The 16,597-nt window shown below is 49.6% G+C and overlaps 1 protein-coding gene across 1 annotated transcript; it reads right to left on the bottom strand.

Moving 5' to 3' along the window:
- Positions 1 to 5,791: 5,791 nt before the first annotated feature.
- LOC100286177 (ATPP2-A13) lies at positions 5,792 to 8,461 on the bottom strand. Its single transcript, NM_001159065.2, has 3 exons — positions 7,772 to 8,461; positions 7,097 to 7,215; positions 5,792 to 6,377 (listed from the first exon to the last, which is right to left on the bottom strand). The coding sequence occupies exons 1-3, from the start codon at positions 8,111 to 8,113 to the stop codon at positions 5,942 to 5,944; spliced, it is 897 nt and encodes a 298-aa protein (NP_001152537.2). The 5' UTR covers positions 8,114 to 8,461; the 3' UTR covers positions 5,792 to 5,941.
- Positions 8,462 to 16,597: the final 8,136 nt, after the last annotated feature.

The following is a 16,597-nucleotide window of genomic DNA, read 5'->3' as shown; positions in this document are numbered from 1 at the left end:
ACACAGGGTAGAGGAAGCACTACAAGATTCGGATTGGGTGGTGGCGATGCAAGAGGAGCTCAACAACTTCACTAGGAATGAGGTATGGCATTTAGTTCCACGTCCTAACCAAAATGTTGTAGGAACCAAATGGGTCTTCCGCAACAAGCAAGACGAGCATGGTGTGGTGACAAGGAACAAAGCTCGACTTGTGGCCAAGGGATACTCCCAAGTCGAAGGTTTGGATTTCGGTGAAACCTGTGCACCCGTAGCTAGGCTTGAGTCAATTCGAATATTATTGGCCTATGCTACTTACCATGGCTTTAAGCTTTATCAAATGGACGTGAAAAGTGCCTTCCTTAATGGACCGATCAAGGAAGAGGTCTATGTTGAGCAACCTCCCGGCTTTGAAGACAATGAGTATCCTAACCATGTCTATAAGCTCTCTAAGGCGCTTTATGGGCTCAAGCAAGCCCCAAGAGCATGGTATGAATGCCTTAGAGATTTTCTTATTGCAAATGGATTCAAAGTCGGAAAGGCCGACCCTACACTCTTTACCAAAACACTTGAAAATGATTTGTTTGTATGCCAAATTTATGTTGATGATATTATATTTGGGTCTACTAACGAATCTACATCTGAAGAGTTTAGTAGGATCATGACACAGAAGTTCGAGATGTCTATGATGGGGGAGTTGAAGTATTTCTTAGGATTTCAAGTGAAGCAACTCCAAGAAGGCACCTTTCTTAGCCAAACGAAGTATACTCAAGACATTCTAAACAAGTTTGGGATGAAGGATGCCAAGCCCATCAAGACACCCATGGGAACTAATGGGCATCTCGACCTCGACACGGGAGGTAAGTCCGTGGATCAAAAGGTATACCGGTCGATGATAGGATCTTTACTCTATTTATGTGCATCTCGACCGGATATTATGCTTTCCGTATGCATGTGTGCAAGATTCCAAGCCGACCCTAAGGAAGCTCACCTTACGGCCGTGAAACGAATCTTGAGATATTTGGCTTATACTCCTAAGTTTGGGCTTTGGTATCCTAGGGGATCCACATTTGATTTGATTGGATATTCGGATGCCGATTGGGCGGGGTGCAAAATCAATAGGAAGAGCACATCGGGGACTTGCCAGTTCTTGGGAAGATCCTTGGTGTCTTGGGCTTCAAAGAAGCAAAATTCGGTCGCTCTTTCCACCGCCGAAGCCGAGTATATTGCCGCAGGCCATTGTTGCGCGCAATTGCTTTGGATGAGGCAAACCCTGCGGGACTATGGTTACAAATTGACCAAAGTTCCCATGCTATGTGATAATGAGAGTGCAATCAAGATGGCGGATAATCCTGTCGAGCATAGCCGCACTAAACACATAGCCATTCGGTATCATTTTCTTAGGGATCACCAACAAAAGGGAGATATCGAGATTTCATACATTAATACTAAAGACCAATTAGCCGATATCTTTACCAAGCCTCTTGATGAACAAACTTTTAACAAACTTAGGCATGAGCTCAATATTCTTGATTCGCGCAATTTCTTTTGCTAGATTGCACACATAGCTCATTTATATACCTTGATCATGTCTCTTTCATATGCTATGACTAATGAGTTTTCAAGTCTATTTCAAACCAAGTCATAGGTGTATTGAAAGGGAATTGGAGTCTTCGGCGAAGACAAAGGCTTCCACTACATAACTCATCCCTCGCCGTCACTCCAAGCAACTCTCCATTCTTGGGGAGAAAGCATGAGCACCAAGCAAAAGGACTCCATCTTTGGTATAATCTTCACTCATTTGTTTTGACCAAAGAGGGAGAATTTATCTCGAGGGCTCTAATGATTCCGTTTTTGGCGATTCATGCCAAAGGGGGAGAAAGTATGAGCCCAAAGCAAAAGGACCGCACCACCACCAATTTCAAAAACTTTGTGTTTCCAAGAATATTATCAATTGGTATTCTTTGTGTTCAAAAGGGGGAGAAAGTAGTATTTCAAAAAGGATATATCAAAACCCTCTTGAACACTAAGAGGAGGATCTCTTTTAGGGGGAGTTTTGTCTAGTCAAAGGAAAAGCATTTGAAACAGGGGGAGAAAATTTCAAATCTTGAAAATGCTTTGCAAAATCTTATTCAATTACCTTTGACTATTTGCAAAAGAACTTTGAAAAGGATTTACAAAATAGTTTGCAAAAACAAAACATGTGGTGCAAGCGAGGTCCAAAATGTTAACAAGAGAAGAAACAATCCATGAATATCTTGTAAGTATTTATTGGCTCAATTCCAAGCAACCTTTGCACTTACATTATGCAAACTAGTTCAATTATGCATTTCTATATTCGCTTTGGTTTGTGTTGGCATCAATCACCAAAAAGGGGGAGATTGAAAGGGAATTAGGCTTACACCTAGTCCCTAATTAATTTTGGTGGTTGAATTGCCCAACACAAATAATTGGACTAACTAGTTTGCCCAAGTGTATAGATTATACAAGTGTAAAAGGTTCACACTCAGCCAATAAAAAGATCAAGAGTTGGGTTCAACAAAAGAGAAAAAGGGTCAACCAAAGGCTCCTCTGGTCTGGCGCACCGGACTGTCCGGTGTGCCACCGGACAGCGTCCGGTGCACCAGAGGACTCCAACTCGAACTCGCCACCTTCGGGAATTTCCAGAGGCACTCGCACTATAATTCATCGGACTGTCCGGTGTACACCGGACAGTGTCCGGTGCACCAAGGAGGAGCGGCCTCAGGAACTCGCCAGCTTCGGGAATCTCCAACGGCTAGTCCGCTATAATTCACCGGACATGTCCGGTGTGCACCGGACTGTCCGGTGCAACTCCGGAGCAACGACTATCTCCGCGCCAACGGCTACCTACGGCGCATTAAATGCGCGCGCAGCGCGCGCAGAAGTCAGGCGCGCCCATACTGGCGCACCGGACAAGGAACAGTACATGTCCGGTGTGCACCGGACATCCAGGCGGGCCCAGAAGTTAGAAGCTCCAACGGTCAGAATCCAACGGCAGTGATGACGTGGCGGGGGCACCGGACATGTCCGTTGTGCACCGGACTGTCCGGTGCGCCATCGAACAGACAGCCTCCCAACGGCCACTTTTGGTGGTTGGGGCTATAAATACCCCAACCACCCCACCATTCATTGCATCCAAGTTTTCCACTTCTCAACCACTTACAAGAGCTAGGCATTCAATTCTAGACACACCAAAAGAGATCAAATCCTCTCCCAACTCCACAAAAGCATTAGTGACTAGTGAGAGTGATTTGCCGTGTTCTTTTGAGCTCTTGCGCTTGGATTGCTTCTTTTCTTTCTCACTTGTTCTTGTGATCAAAACTCCATTGTAATCAAGGCAAGAGGCACCAAGTGTGTGGTGGCCCTTGCGGGGAAGTTTTGTTCCCGGCTTTGATTTGAGAAGAGAAGCTCACTCGGTCCGAGGGACCGTTTGAGAGAGGGAAGGGTTGAAAGAGACCCAGCCTTTGTGGCCTCCTCAACGGGGAGTAGGTTTGCGAGAACCGAACCTCGGTAAAACAAATCCACGTGTCACACTCTTCATTTTGCTTGCGATTTGTTTTGCACCCTCTCTCGCGGACTCGTTTATATTTCTAACGCTAACCCGGCTTGTAGTTGTGTTTATATTTGTAAATTTCAGTTTCGCCCTATTCACCCCCCCTCTAGGCGACTATCATGTCCCATCTGGCTGGCTCCGCCAGATAGGCAATGATGGCGCCCCGCGTGCCCTGTGACGACGGCGGCTCTCAGCTCCCTTACGGAAGCAGGGGGACGTCAGCAAGGACTCGACCGCTCCGACAGCTGTCCCTCCGCCAAGCTCCGTTGCTCCTCCGACAGCCACGACATCACACCAGCAGGGTGCCAAGATCTCTCCGGCTGCCACATTGGCATGTACTTAGGGCGCTAGCTCTCCCTCCGCTAGACACGTAGAACTCTGCTACACCCCCATTGTACACCTGGATCCTCTCCTTGCGCCTATAAAAGGAAGGACCAGGGCCTTCTTAGAGAAGGTTGGCCGCGTGGGGACGAGGACGGGACAGGCGCTCTGTTGGGGCCGCTCGCTTCCCTCACCCGCGTGGACGCTTGTAACCCCCCTACTGCAAGCGCACCCGACCTGGGCGCGGGACGAACACGAAGGCCGCGGGATTTCCACCTCTCTCACGCCCGTCTCCGGCCACCTCGCTCTCCCCCCTTCGCGCTCGCCCACGCGCTCGACCCATCTGGGCTGGGGCACGCGGCACACTCACTCGTCGGCTTAGGGACCCCCCGGTCTCGAAACGCCGACAGTTTTATAACTATATTATTATACAGAAAAAAAAAACGGGTACCTGTATCCGACCCGAATATCCGGGTATTTACCGGGTAGTATTGGTTCCATATCCGACCCGAATCCGAAGCTGCACTATCCGGGTATTACCCGTATCCGTCCCGCATATAAAAATACTCGTATCCGTATCCGAAAAAACGGGTATTTACACTATCCGTATCCAATATCTGACGGGTATACCCGACCCGTTTTCACCCCTAAACCCGATGACATCCAGTCTCTTAGACATTACTAGTATATAGCTCGTGTTAATGCTACGATCCAGAGAGGGAGGAGGGGTCAACGATGGCAGCGGCACGAGAGAGGTGTTGTCAGCGACGATGGCGTGAGTGACCGGAGGAGACATTGCGGTCGTGGGGGGAGGGTAGGGCTTGGCAAGGGAGGCGTGAGGGATGGTGAGGGAGGAGGGGGCGGCAGGGTCGAAGGAGAGGGGGATAAGGGATGATCCAAATAATATTGGTCATTGAATTTGAGTTGGTAAGATAGAGATGTTATTTAACTAACTGAACCGTTGGTTTTAATGTGTGCTATGTCTATGTGCAATTTTGTTGGGTGGGTTTTGCGAAGTGTAAACTGATATATTATATAGTGATATAGATGTAGATTTAAAAATGGTATGATAGAGCAGTCACTCAAAATCTTGAAGGACTTTTAGTTGTGCATACTTTGATTAGGGGGCCAAAAGTGAGAATCCTGGAAAGAACAAGATTACAAGTCAGTTCTAGTGTTTGGAAAAGTTGTCGCCTCTATCCTATCCATGGAACCGCTTCAACAATTTAACTCTGTACGGTAATTACTGTTTGTCTAACTAGAATTAAGAAATGAGAATTTGGGTCTTTTGGCAATAGTCAATTAGCCACATTTATTATTGGTTAGTTCTAGACTTTCTGGTTTGATATATATTATGTATATGCTATTGTTGGTATACGATATTATACATACTAAATTTTTTACCTCTTAGTAATTTTGAATAGCCATTTTTAAATCTTGGACCCGCCACTGGTGGGTGGGTGGGTGAGTCTCGAGTAAGCCCCCGTCAATATGCGACGTCGATGACGAGTAGGAAGAAATTATATAGTGATGGCAAATGTTCTAGGTTGTGTTTAGCATATATAGTTATGTAACACTATTTTTTAACATAGATAATATCGTTTACAGAGTATAGTTTTAAATAGAAACTAAGATATAAAATAAGATAGCCTCAGATGGTGGTTGGATCGACGTTATGAGCTGTGATCCGTGCCCCAGCTACGATGTTGGATGGCTCCTCGTGCCTCGATGTTTGGTAGGTCACGAAAAAAAAACGACCCAGTTTTTGTTTGGAAATAAAACAGGAGACCTTCCTGGCTTCATTGTGTGCCGATGCAAACGCGATGTACCGGAGCTAGGTACACGTACAAAGGTTCCTTATTTGCCATGGCCTTCATGAGAAATGGCAAAGTAACGCGCACACACTAATGCTATCAAACAAAAAAAAAGTCCAGTGTGCTACTATGCTATGTATAAACGCTTTCAGAATACAATTAGCCCAAGCTAAAAAAAAATGGCAGGCTACTCATATCTCTCGACAGCTCGCTCTAATGCGCAGTGCCTCTATAGCTACCAAATGCCCACACACGGTCATTTCCGAGCCCTGACCACCCGTTCCGGCTGAAACCCCTTGGGATACACGAGCACCGAATCGACACAGAGGCCACCTTTCGTGTGGGTGCAGTCGATCTGCGCTAACGAAAACTTGAGCCTGGTCGGCTGACCAGAGCTCGGCGGCGCGTCGAAATCGCCGACGTGGTACAGGATCCAGCGTCCAGGCTCGTCCAGGTAGCACTGGGACACGGCGTGCTGGCCGTCCGACGTGGAGAGCTGGAACCGCACGGGCTTCTTGTCCCAGCCGTGGACCTGCTCCGAGCTGCAGACCCGGCGGCCGAAGCGCGTGGAGGACTTGCCGAGGTGGAGCCTGAAGTAGAGGCTGTAGGCCGTCCCCGCCGGGAAGCAGAAGTCCACCTCTCCCACCACCTCGAACCACCAGATTTGCTGCAGGTATGCAGTGGAGTGGAACCTGCAGTGCAGTGCAGTGCAGGGTCAAGAACAGAGAAAGGCCATGGCTCAGATTGGTTTCGCCATACACAAGGCATGAGTGCAGACGTGTTTCTTAGGTGCCGCCACGATGGACTGGTATTCCAACGCACAGGTAATTCCGGAATTTATCTGTGCCTTTTGTCCAAAAGAAAACAATTTATTTGCCCATAAAAATCCGGTGGTCAGAGTCAGATGGTGCTGAAAAATCACGACTTCATAGGGAAATGAAGGAGATATATATACTGAGCTGTTGAAAATTTCAGACCCACACATGGTGCTGTTCTCTACCAATTATATCTCCTGTCAATTTTTGCTGGCGTCCATGCTTACCTCACCAGTGTAGCGGCTAGCATAAAGTTCATTTCCGAATTTAATTTTTTATCAAGTCAATCGTAAAAGAGAATAAAAGGTTTCACTTTTATTGCTTTCGCTATTCTCAACTGTCGCAACAAGGCATTCATTACTGTGTCACTCACCGGTAGCCTTCCTCTCTCTCACCCCTACGGCCCTCACTCCATGTCTCACCACGTCACTACGATGGTCATATACACGCACTATTGAGCTTTGAGCATGGCTCCGACAATAAACACGATACAGCCCTAGCTAACTGTTCGTAAAAAAACGAAGAGGGAGTGAAATTTCAATATGGTAGAAGTCGAACAAAACGGGAGGAAAAGAAGTGAGTTCATATTAATTTACCTAGATTCAGATGTTGGCATGTTAATCCAGTATCTTCTATCGTCAATCCCAGTAATGACCAGCGCTTTCGACGACAAGGCCATGCAGATCCCACCTTCGTTCTTCTCCAGCCAGAATTCCTGCAGCACAAAGCAGAAAAGTACACGTTGAAAAAACTCCTCTGTGAACAAAGCATGTCTGCTTGTGTCGTATTCAGTTTTGCTTGCCTACAAAGCAACAGAGACTTCATGGTAATACTTCTCCACTAGTCGTCGTATTCAGTTTTGCATGGTGGTAAAGATAGAATTTATTTTTCAACAGGAACCTTCATAGTTCCAAGAGAACCGACAATTTTCTTATGTCGAACACGAAAAATCAAACTGGAAGGCCCGGTGCCCACCTAACCAGTTGAAATTCGATGAAACAAAATTCAACGACGAATACCATAAACCTTCTGATTTCGCGAGGGGGAAAAGGCTTCATTTTGAATCTAAAGCAAATAACTTGACACTCACCAATCCACAAAACTAATTCGAAGTGGATAAAATTAAGGCTATACTACAAGTTCCGAATTCCAATCGTCTCCATGCCCAAATTGCTTAACAGTCGAGTCGACAAAGAAACTCTTGAACGTCACAAAATGGAACTTAGTTAGACCGATCAAACAAACAAACAAAAAAAGTAGAGAAACCTCACCCTTTTGCCACCGTCGAACGGCACAGGTCTGGCGAGCCTCGCAAAGACGTCCTTCCTCCCCACCGCGCTCCAATCCCGCCCACTCCCTCCCTCCTCCTCGGCCTCGTCCACGAAGCGCAGGAGCCGGGCGTAGTTCCCCGGCAGCTTGGCCTCCCACACGAAGTCCGCGCCCGCGGCGCCGCGGAACGCTAGGTTGAGCCGCGCGAGCCGGCATATGTCCGGCGCGCCGAGGCGGAGCAGCACCTCCGCGGTGCACAGCTCCGGGAGGTCGCCCAGCCCGGCGCCGCGCGCCACCTTGCCGCCGGGCTCCGCGCCCGCCAGGCCCGACGCGCCCGCGCCCATGCCCGCCTCCAGTCGCAACTACTGGCTGGCTCTCCGCCGCCGTGGAGAAGAGCGGGCCGGTAGCCTCAGCCTGCTGCAGCGAGCCGAATCCGCTCCCAAGAACTCGGTCCCGTGTCGCGGGTTTCCGGTTTCAGAAATATACTAGCTCACTAGCAGCAAGTGCAACCTCGCGAGGTGGAGGGCTGGAGGTGGTCCTTGCCGGAGGGGCGACGAAGCTAGGCACCGGATGCCAAGAACTGGGTTCCGGGGCGACGCGGTCGAGGAATCTGTTCCAACTGCTCGTGCGGGCCGTGTGCTTGGGAGCCACCACAGCCCAGAGAGGGACGTGGTGTACGAGAGGAGCTGGAGGAGTCAGGAGGAGGAGGGAAAAGGGACAAGTGGGGGCGCATTTATGTTTGACTTCTCTGACTACAAACTCCCTGAAACGCAGAGCAATTGCCACCAAGTCCTCGGGTACTTCTCTGAACATCGACAGCTGCTGAAATACAATTCTTGACAGGGGTTATCGGAGAAAATTTTATATCTGGTCCTCCTTTTCTTTTGAAAAAAAAAGATAATGCCCGAATTTTTATTTAAAAATATATCTAGTAGTTCTAGACTTTTAGGGATTTCAGCACATACTGTACTCCAGGAAACAGTTGAGCTGCAGTCTCTTTGTCTGGTGAGACAAGCAGCTACCTAAGACATACGTATGCTCCACTCCTCCAATGTAGCTCCTCTCCAAACATAATTGGTGCTGGCTATTTTGAAGAATCGGATGTAGCTTTCGGCCCCAATAATTATAACAAAAACCGTCACTTTCTTTCGGTCCCTGCGCTTAGTAGCGGTTTAGATTATCTTTTTTTTTCTTCTAAATTCCTAAACTTTAGGTCACATTATTTACGGAAAAATCATAGCATTAAGATAGAGACCGCCGTATTCAAAACTTTAAAACATGTACAACTATATTTAATACATGGTCTCTTGAGAGGTCTGTAGAGTTTAATTAAAATAAATACAAGAAACGGACTATTCACGAATAGTCTGTCTCTAGACGACTCTCTATACATACAATCTATTAACTGTATTTATGGGCTTCTTAAATGTTTTTTTTTAACTTGAAAAACTGGACTAGCGTTATATGCCCTTAGAGAACTTTAAAATTGTTAGGGCTCCAAAGTTTAGAGAAGAGAATTACAGTAGAATATATCTTTAGTTCTACCAAACCTAAATATTGAAAAAATTAACGTAGTCATTAGTATTTTCTCTGTTCCGGTTGTTAAGGGATTGCGCCGATTCTAGAAATCTAATGAAGCCAGAATCTAACGAACCCATTATTGGTGCATCGTCTGCCGGCTGCCGCCTTGGTGTAAAGAGAGCCCTTTTGTGTACTTTTTTTTTTATATATGTTATATTGTACAGCAGATTAGTTTAGTCCATCCCGTTTCTTGCCTTTCGGTCCTAGCCACGCCAATTCTAAAGGTATGTCTGAATTCATTACACTAGAAAGAACTAACGAAAGCCCCTTTTGATTTAAGGGACTAAAAATTAGTCCTTTTATTTTAATCTTATTTAGTCTTCAAATTATCAAACAGTGAGACTAAAAATAGAAACTAAACTGTTTTAGTCTCTAATCCCTTAAGGTGTGACTAAAAATGACTAAATCATATTAATTTTACCTTTTGTCTCTCGTTTATTTCAGTTGCACTAATGGCGGCACAATACTAAGAGATATTTTGGTCTTTTTTATAATTTATTTAATATGTTTTGAATACTTTTAGTCCCTAAAACTAAACAGAATAGAGACTAAACTTTAGCCTCTTTACTTAAAAAACCAAACGGATCCTACTACAGCAGCTAACGACAGCTATTTTTTTTAAGATGGGTCTTCTACTAGGTGGTTGCATAATAGCAGTGATTTGTTTATTAGCAACTTCAAAATAGCTATAATATGTGAAACTCATACTAATGTACTAGTACTTGTTAGCTAGTAGTCGACTAGTCGTGAGTGCCAGGTCATTCTCAAATTTAAGAGAGAATAAAGTTCCATGCACTTTTGGGCTCCACCGCTCCCTCCACTTGCGCTTTTTTGGAACGCTTTGCATTGCTCTTCTTGCTCCGTCTCCCCAATCAGATTGCAACCTGCTAATCACGCGTGGGCCCGCCTCCAGGAGTGGATAAAAACGAATCAAAATATCGTCGCGCCATCGCACGGGTGCGTGGATCCGAGTCAGCACGCTCCGAGGCAGCACACGTGGCGGCGTCTCAGGTGGAAGCAGCAGAGGACAAAGCCCCGGTGCTGCGGGATGTGTCGGATGAGATCTTTTTTTATTTTATTTCGTGGCTGTAAATTCACGATGCTTATTTTAAGGCAAGTGGTGCATTAAGCTGAAGCTTATGTTTAACTGTAAGGGTCAGTTTTGAGGTAAAGTATTTTTGTAGTTTCTATAAAATACCTTGGGTTTTAGCAATACCATAATACAAGGTGTTTGGTTCCTTTTTTAAAACTTGTTTTTAAAACCATGGTATTCTAGATACCATTTCGTTTTTGGAGTATTGAAAACTCCACTCCAACCCAAAGTTTTCATGATATGGCTAGCTTTTGGCTAATACCATGATTTACAATTGTCGGCGTTTCGGACCCGGGGGACCCTCAACCGAGCCGACCAGTGAATTTATCGTTGCGTGCCCCTGCCCAGATGGGTTGGCGCAAGATGGAACACAAGGGGGGAAAGCGGCTTGTATTATCTCGCACCGGGGGTGCTCGTAGTAGGGGTTACAAGCGTCGCGCGCGAGAGAGAGCATGTTCGTTTGCTCGTCCCCCGCGCGCGCAGGAAGGCCCTGGACCTCCCTTTTATAGATGCAAGGAGAGGGTCCAGATGTACAATGGGGGTGTAGCTATGCGCTAACGTGTCTGGCAGAGAAGTGCCTCAGCCCTGTGTACATGCCAACGTGACTGTCGGAGAAGTGCTTGAGCCCTGTGTACGCGATAACGTGGACGTCGGAGAAGTGCCTGAGCCCTGTAGAAGCACAGCTGGCGGTGCGGCTGGGATCCTGCTGACGTCTCCTTGCTTCCGTAAGGGGCTGAGAACCACCGACGTCATGGACGCACGCGGGGAAGCATCATTACCTGTTACCGGGGTGAGCCAGATGGGACGCCGGTTTTGTTCCCTCGTAGCCTGAGCTAGCTAGGGGTAGGGTAATGATGTATCCCCTGTGGTGCGGTCGGTCCGAGCCCAAGGTCGGGCGAGGCGGAGACTTCTCCTGAGGCCGAGGCCGGGGTCGGGCGAGGACGCGATTCCTCCTGAGGCCGAGGCTGAGGCCGAGTCCTGGGGTCGGGCGAGGCGGAGACCTCCTCCAGAGGCTGAGGCCTAAGGTCGGGCGATGCGGAGCTTCCTGTTGCGCCCGAGGCTGAACTCGGCTGTTGTCAGCCTTACCCGTGTGGTTGGCACAGCAGTCGGAGCGGGGTGAGCGACGTTGTTTTCCTGTCAGATCGGTCAGTGAAAGGGCGAAGTGACTGCGGTCACTTCGACCTTGCCGACTGAGGCGCGCGTGTCAGGATAAGGTGTCAGACGATCCTCGTATTAAATGTGCATGCGATACGGTCGGTTGGTGAGGTGATTTGGCCAGGGTTGCTTCACAACGAAGCCTGCCCGAGCTGGGCTTCGGGCGAGCCGAGGGTGCGCCCACTGCCTGGGGAGGCCCTTGGGCGAGGCGTGAATTCGTCTGGGACTACGGTTCCTGCCCGAGGCTGGGCTCGAGCGAGATTGTGTCCCTTGGGTAGACGAAGCCTTAACTTAAACCGTGCCCATCAGTTTTTATGGTTTGTTCCGAGGGTGTTTACCAGCTGTGTTTAGGAGTGTTAGGGGTACCCCTAATTACGGCACCCGTCAGTAGCCCCCGAGCCTCGAAGGGAGTGTTGGTACTCGCTTGGAGGCTTTGCCGCATTTCTTTGTGAGGGGACCGACCTTTCTCGGTTATACTTTGTTCCGGTGGGTGCGCGCGAGCGCACCCGCCGGGTGTAGCCCCCGAGGCCTCGGAGGAGTGGTTTGACTCCTCTGAGGTCTTAATGCTTTTCGTGATGCCTCGGTCGGCCTTGTTGTTCCCTCATGCGGCCTGGCCGCAGCCCGGGTGCATGGTCAGGCGCCGAGTTTTTAAGCCGATTTGTTGACGCTGTCAACAGTTTGGCCGTAGCCTGGTGCGAGAGCAGCCCCCGAGCCTCTGCACGGAGCGAGAGGACGATCAAGGACCGTCTCGACTTTTGTTATACGCCCCTTTGTCGCCTTTCCGCAAGGAGGAAGGGGGGAAAGCGCCATGTTTCCCTCGGAGAGCGCCGAACATGGTGTTTCCGGTGAGTTGCTAACGGGTGATCCGAGTGGACGCCCGAGCCCCATTCGATAAGGGTCAGCTAGTGGCCCAGAGGCGCGCTCCAAAAGTACCTGCAAGTGATTTGCCGGACCCAGACCCATTCGATAGGGTCCGAGAGGCTCGATGCCTCCCTCTGGTGGGATTTCGTTACAAAATCGCTCCTGTTGGTCTCGGAAATGTCCTAGGGTACCTCGGGAGCGTAGCCCGAGCCTCGGCCATGTAACGGATGTACTCAGAGTCATCCCTCACTCTGCGTGATCTGGGGCGGTTGTCGAACCCTTCCGAGGGGCCAGCCTTCGAACCCCTGATCAGTAATGGGCGCGGAGCCCGGGTGCTCTAGGGCGGCTGTCGAACCCTTTCGAGGGGCCAGCCTTCGAACCCCTGATCAGTAATGGGCTCGGAGCCCGAGTGCTCTGGGGCGATTGTCGAACCCTTCCGAGGGGCTAGCTTTCGAACCCCTGATCAGTAGGAGGGCTCGGGGCTCGTTTCCTTCGCTGAGAAGGTTCTTTTTCAAAATATCCCCTTTCCCGGTCCCTGTAGCAAGAGAGAGGAAGAGGAAGAGGAAAAGGATATGAATTTAAATAGTGTGGCGCACCTTTTTTGACGCGGTCATCATGGCGGAGGTGAAATGACGCCCGCTTCGCCTGCCAAGGGTGTCGCTTGCCCTACCGAGGAGTTAATGCGACGGGACGGGCGATTCGCGGGGTAGCCGTTGCGCGTGCGCGAGTCGTTCGAGGAACAGAACACGGGTGTGTCGTCTTCATGCCGTGGGAGAGGGTTCTCCTGCCGCTTCAGGAGGGGACGCGAGCCTGTAGGCGATCTGACCGCTGCTTCCGCTCGTCTGCTGCTACAATTACTGCCGGCCCACTTTTGGCCATATCGACCGTCGCGCCTCCTCCCGCGGCTGACTGACCCGTGATCGTTGCACTCAATTGGCACTATTGGGTCATGCGTAGGGCTGCCTCGAGTCACGGCACTGGTCCCGCAGTCGAGAAGACGCGACATTGGTGCAAGTGGCGGTGCGGTTTTTTGCACGCAGTAACTGTCCGCCGGTTGCATGACCTGTGGGCCTAGGCCTTCACGCTGGCCCACCGGATGCGATGAAGCCGAAAGGGTGCACAACCGTGGTGCGGTTGCACGCCTCTTGCATAGCGCCCCGCCCTTTCGCCCGCTGGTTTCAACGAGGATGGGGGAATGCTTATAACCGCGGGGCGGTTACCTGCTTCGCGTGCAGCGGTTTGGCTTCTTCTGTTTCCGGTCCGCTCGCATGACATGTGGGACCCAGCCCCCACGTCGGAGGGTGGGAATCGAACCCTGGAGCTCGTCGGTGGAGACTTTGCCCGTGACGCTTGGAATGCGAGTGGGGAGAGCCGCCTTTAAAAAGGGATCAAGCCCCCGGGCCGTAGACATGCCTCCGCACTCCCCTCATGCATCGCGCCCTTCCACCTTGAAAGGGAATTAGGCTTACACCTAGTTCCTAAAATAATTTTGGTGGTTGAATTGCCCAACACAAATAATTGGACTAACTAGTTTGCCCAAGTGTATAGATTACACAGGTGTAAAAGGTTCACACTCAGCCAATAAAAAGACCAAGTTTTGGATTCAACCAAGGAGCAAAGTGGGAATCGAAGGCACCTCTGGTCTGGCGCACCGGACTGTCCGGTGTGCCACCGGACAGTGTCCGGTGCATCACCGGACATGTCCGGTGCACCAGAGGACTCCAACTTAAACTCGCCACCTTCGGGAATTTCCAGAGGCGACTCCGCTATAATTCACCGGACTGTCCGGTGTACACCGGACAGTGTCCGGTGCGCCAAGGGAGGTCGGCCTCAGGAACTCGCTAGCTTCGGGAAACTCCAACGGCTAGTCCGCTATAATTCACCGGACTGTCCGGTGTGCACCGGACTGTCCGGTGCAACTCCGGAGCAACGGCTATCTCCGCGCCAACTAATGCGCGCTCTGCGCGCGCAGATGGCAGGCGCGCCCATTCCGGCACACCGGACAAGGAACAGTAGATGTCCGGTGTGCACCGGACACCCAGGCGGGCCCACAAGTCAGAAGCTCTAACGGCTAGAATCCAACGGCAGTGATGACGTGGCAGGTGGCACCGGACTGTCCGGTGTGCACCGGACTGTCCGGTGTGCACCGGACTGTCCGGTGCGCCATCAAACAGGCAGCCTTCCAACGGCCACATTTGGTGGTTGGGGCTATAAATACCCCAACCACCCCACCATTCATTGCATCCAAGTTTTCCACCTCTCAACTACTACAAGAGCTCTAGCATTCAATTCTAGACACACCAAAGAGATCAAATCCTCTCCAACTCCACTCAAGCCTTTAGTGACTAGCGAGAGAGATTTGTCGTGTTCTTTTGAGCTCTTGCGCTTGGATCGCTTTCTTTCTTTCTCACTTGTTCCTGTGATCAAAACTCAATTGTAACCAAGGCAAGAGGCACCAATTGTGTGGTGGCCCTTGCGGGGAAGTTTTGTTCCCGTTTTGATTGAGAAGAAGAAAAGCTCACTCGGTCCGAGGGACCGTTTGAGAGAGGGAAGGGTTGAAAGAGACCCGGCCTTTGTGGCCTCCTCAACGGGGAGTAGGTTTGCAAGAACCAAACCTCGGTAAAACAAATCTCCGTGTCTCACTTGCTTATTCGCTTGGGATTTGTTTTTGCGCCCTCTCTCGTGGACTCGTTTCTTTATTACTAACGCTAACCCGGCTTGTAGTTGTGTTTATATTTGTAAATTTCAGTTTCGCCCTATTCACCCCCCCCTCTAGGCGACTTTCAATTGGTATCAAAGCCCGGTGCTTCATTAGAGCCTAACCGCTCGAAGTGATGTCGGGAGATCACGCCAAGAAGGAGATGGAGACCGGCGAAAAGCCCACTACAAGCCAAGGGAGCACTTCATCGGAAGAGTCCCGCACCAAGAGGAGGGAGAAGAAGAAGATCTCCTCCAACAAAGGGAAGGAGAAGAAATCTTCTTCTCACCATAAAGAGAAGAAGGAAAAATCTTCTTCCCACAAGCCGCATCGGAGTGGGGACAAGCAAAAGAGGATGAGGAAAGTGGTCTACTACGAGACCGACACTTCATCAACATCGACCTCCGGCTCCGACGCGCCCTCCGTAACTTCTAAACGCCAAGAGCGTAAGAAGTTTAGTAAGATCCCCCTACACTACCCTCGCATTTCTAAACATGCACCTTTACTTTCCGTCCCATTAGGCAAACCACCAACTTTTGATGGTGAAGACTATGCTAGGTGGAGTGATTTAATGCGATTTCATCTAACCTCACTCCACAAAAGTATATGGGATGTTGTTGAGTTTGGTGCACAGGTACCATCCGTGGGGGATAAGGATTATAATGAGGATGAGGTGGCCCAAATCGAGCACTTCAACTCTCAAGCAACAACGATACTTCTCGCCTCTTTAAGTAGAGAGGAGTATAACAAAGTGCAAGGGTTGAAGAGCGCCAAGGAGGTTTGGGATGTGCTCAAAACCGCGCACGAAGGAGATGAGCTCACCAAGATCACCAAGCGGGAAACGATCGAGGGGGAGCTCGGTCGGTTCCGGCTTCGCAAAGGGGAGGAGCCACAACACATGTACAACCGGCTCAAGACCTTGGTGAACCAAGTGCGCAACCTCGGGAGCGTAAAATGGGACGACCACGAAATGGTTAAGGTTATTCTAAGATCTCTCATTTTCCTTAACCCTACACAAGTTCAATTAATTCGTGGTAATCCTAGATATACTAAAATGACTCCCGAGGAAGTTATCGGGCATTTTGTAAGTTTTGAGTGCATGATCGAAGGCTCGAGAAAGATCAACGAGCTTGACGAACCCACCACATTCGAAGCTCAACCCGTCGCATTCAAGGCGACGGAGGAAAAGAAGGAGGAGGCTATACTAAGTCGACAACCAATAGACGCCTCCAAGCTCGACAATGAGGAAATGGCGCTCGTCATCAAGAGCTTCCGCCAAATCCTCAAGCAAAGGAGAGGGAAAGACTACAAGCCCCGCTCCAAGAAAGTATGCTACAAATGTGGTAAGCCCGGTCATTTTATTGCTAAATGTCCTATATCTAGTGACAGTGACCGAGGCGACGACAAGAAGGGGAGAAGAAAGGAGAAGAAGAGATACTA

This window comes from Zea mays, chromosome 1 (genome assembly GCF_902167145.1).
Source record: "Zea mays cultivar B73 chromosome 1, Zm-B73-REFERENCE-NAM-5.0, whole genome shotgun sequence".
Lineage (NCBI taxonomy): Eukaryota > Viridiplantae > Streptophyta > Magnoliopsida > Poales > Poaceae > Zea > Zea mays.
The sequence above is the reverse complement of the archived record's forward strand: the minus strand, read 5'-3'. Positions and strand labels throughout refer to the sequence as shown.

Bases quoted from the DNA above. Each gene is read 5' to 3' on its own strand.
- LOC100286177 (NM_001159065.2), bottom strand. From the start codon at position 8,113: ATGGGCGCGGGCGCGTCGGGCCTGGCGGGCGCGGAGCCCGGCGGCAAG. The intron at 7,216-7,771 runs GTGAGGTTTCTC...TTTGTGCTGCAG, and splicing joins CGTTCGACGGTGGCAAAAGG to GAATTCTGGCTGGAGAAGAA. The intron at 6,378-7,096 runs GTAAATTAATAT...ACTGCACTGCAG, and splicing joins ATGCCAACATCTGAATCTAG to GTTCCACTCCACTGCATACC.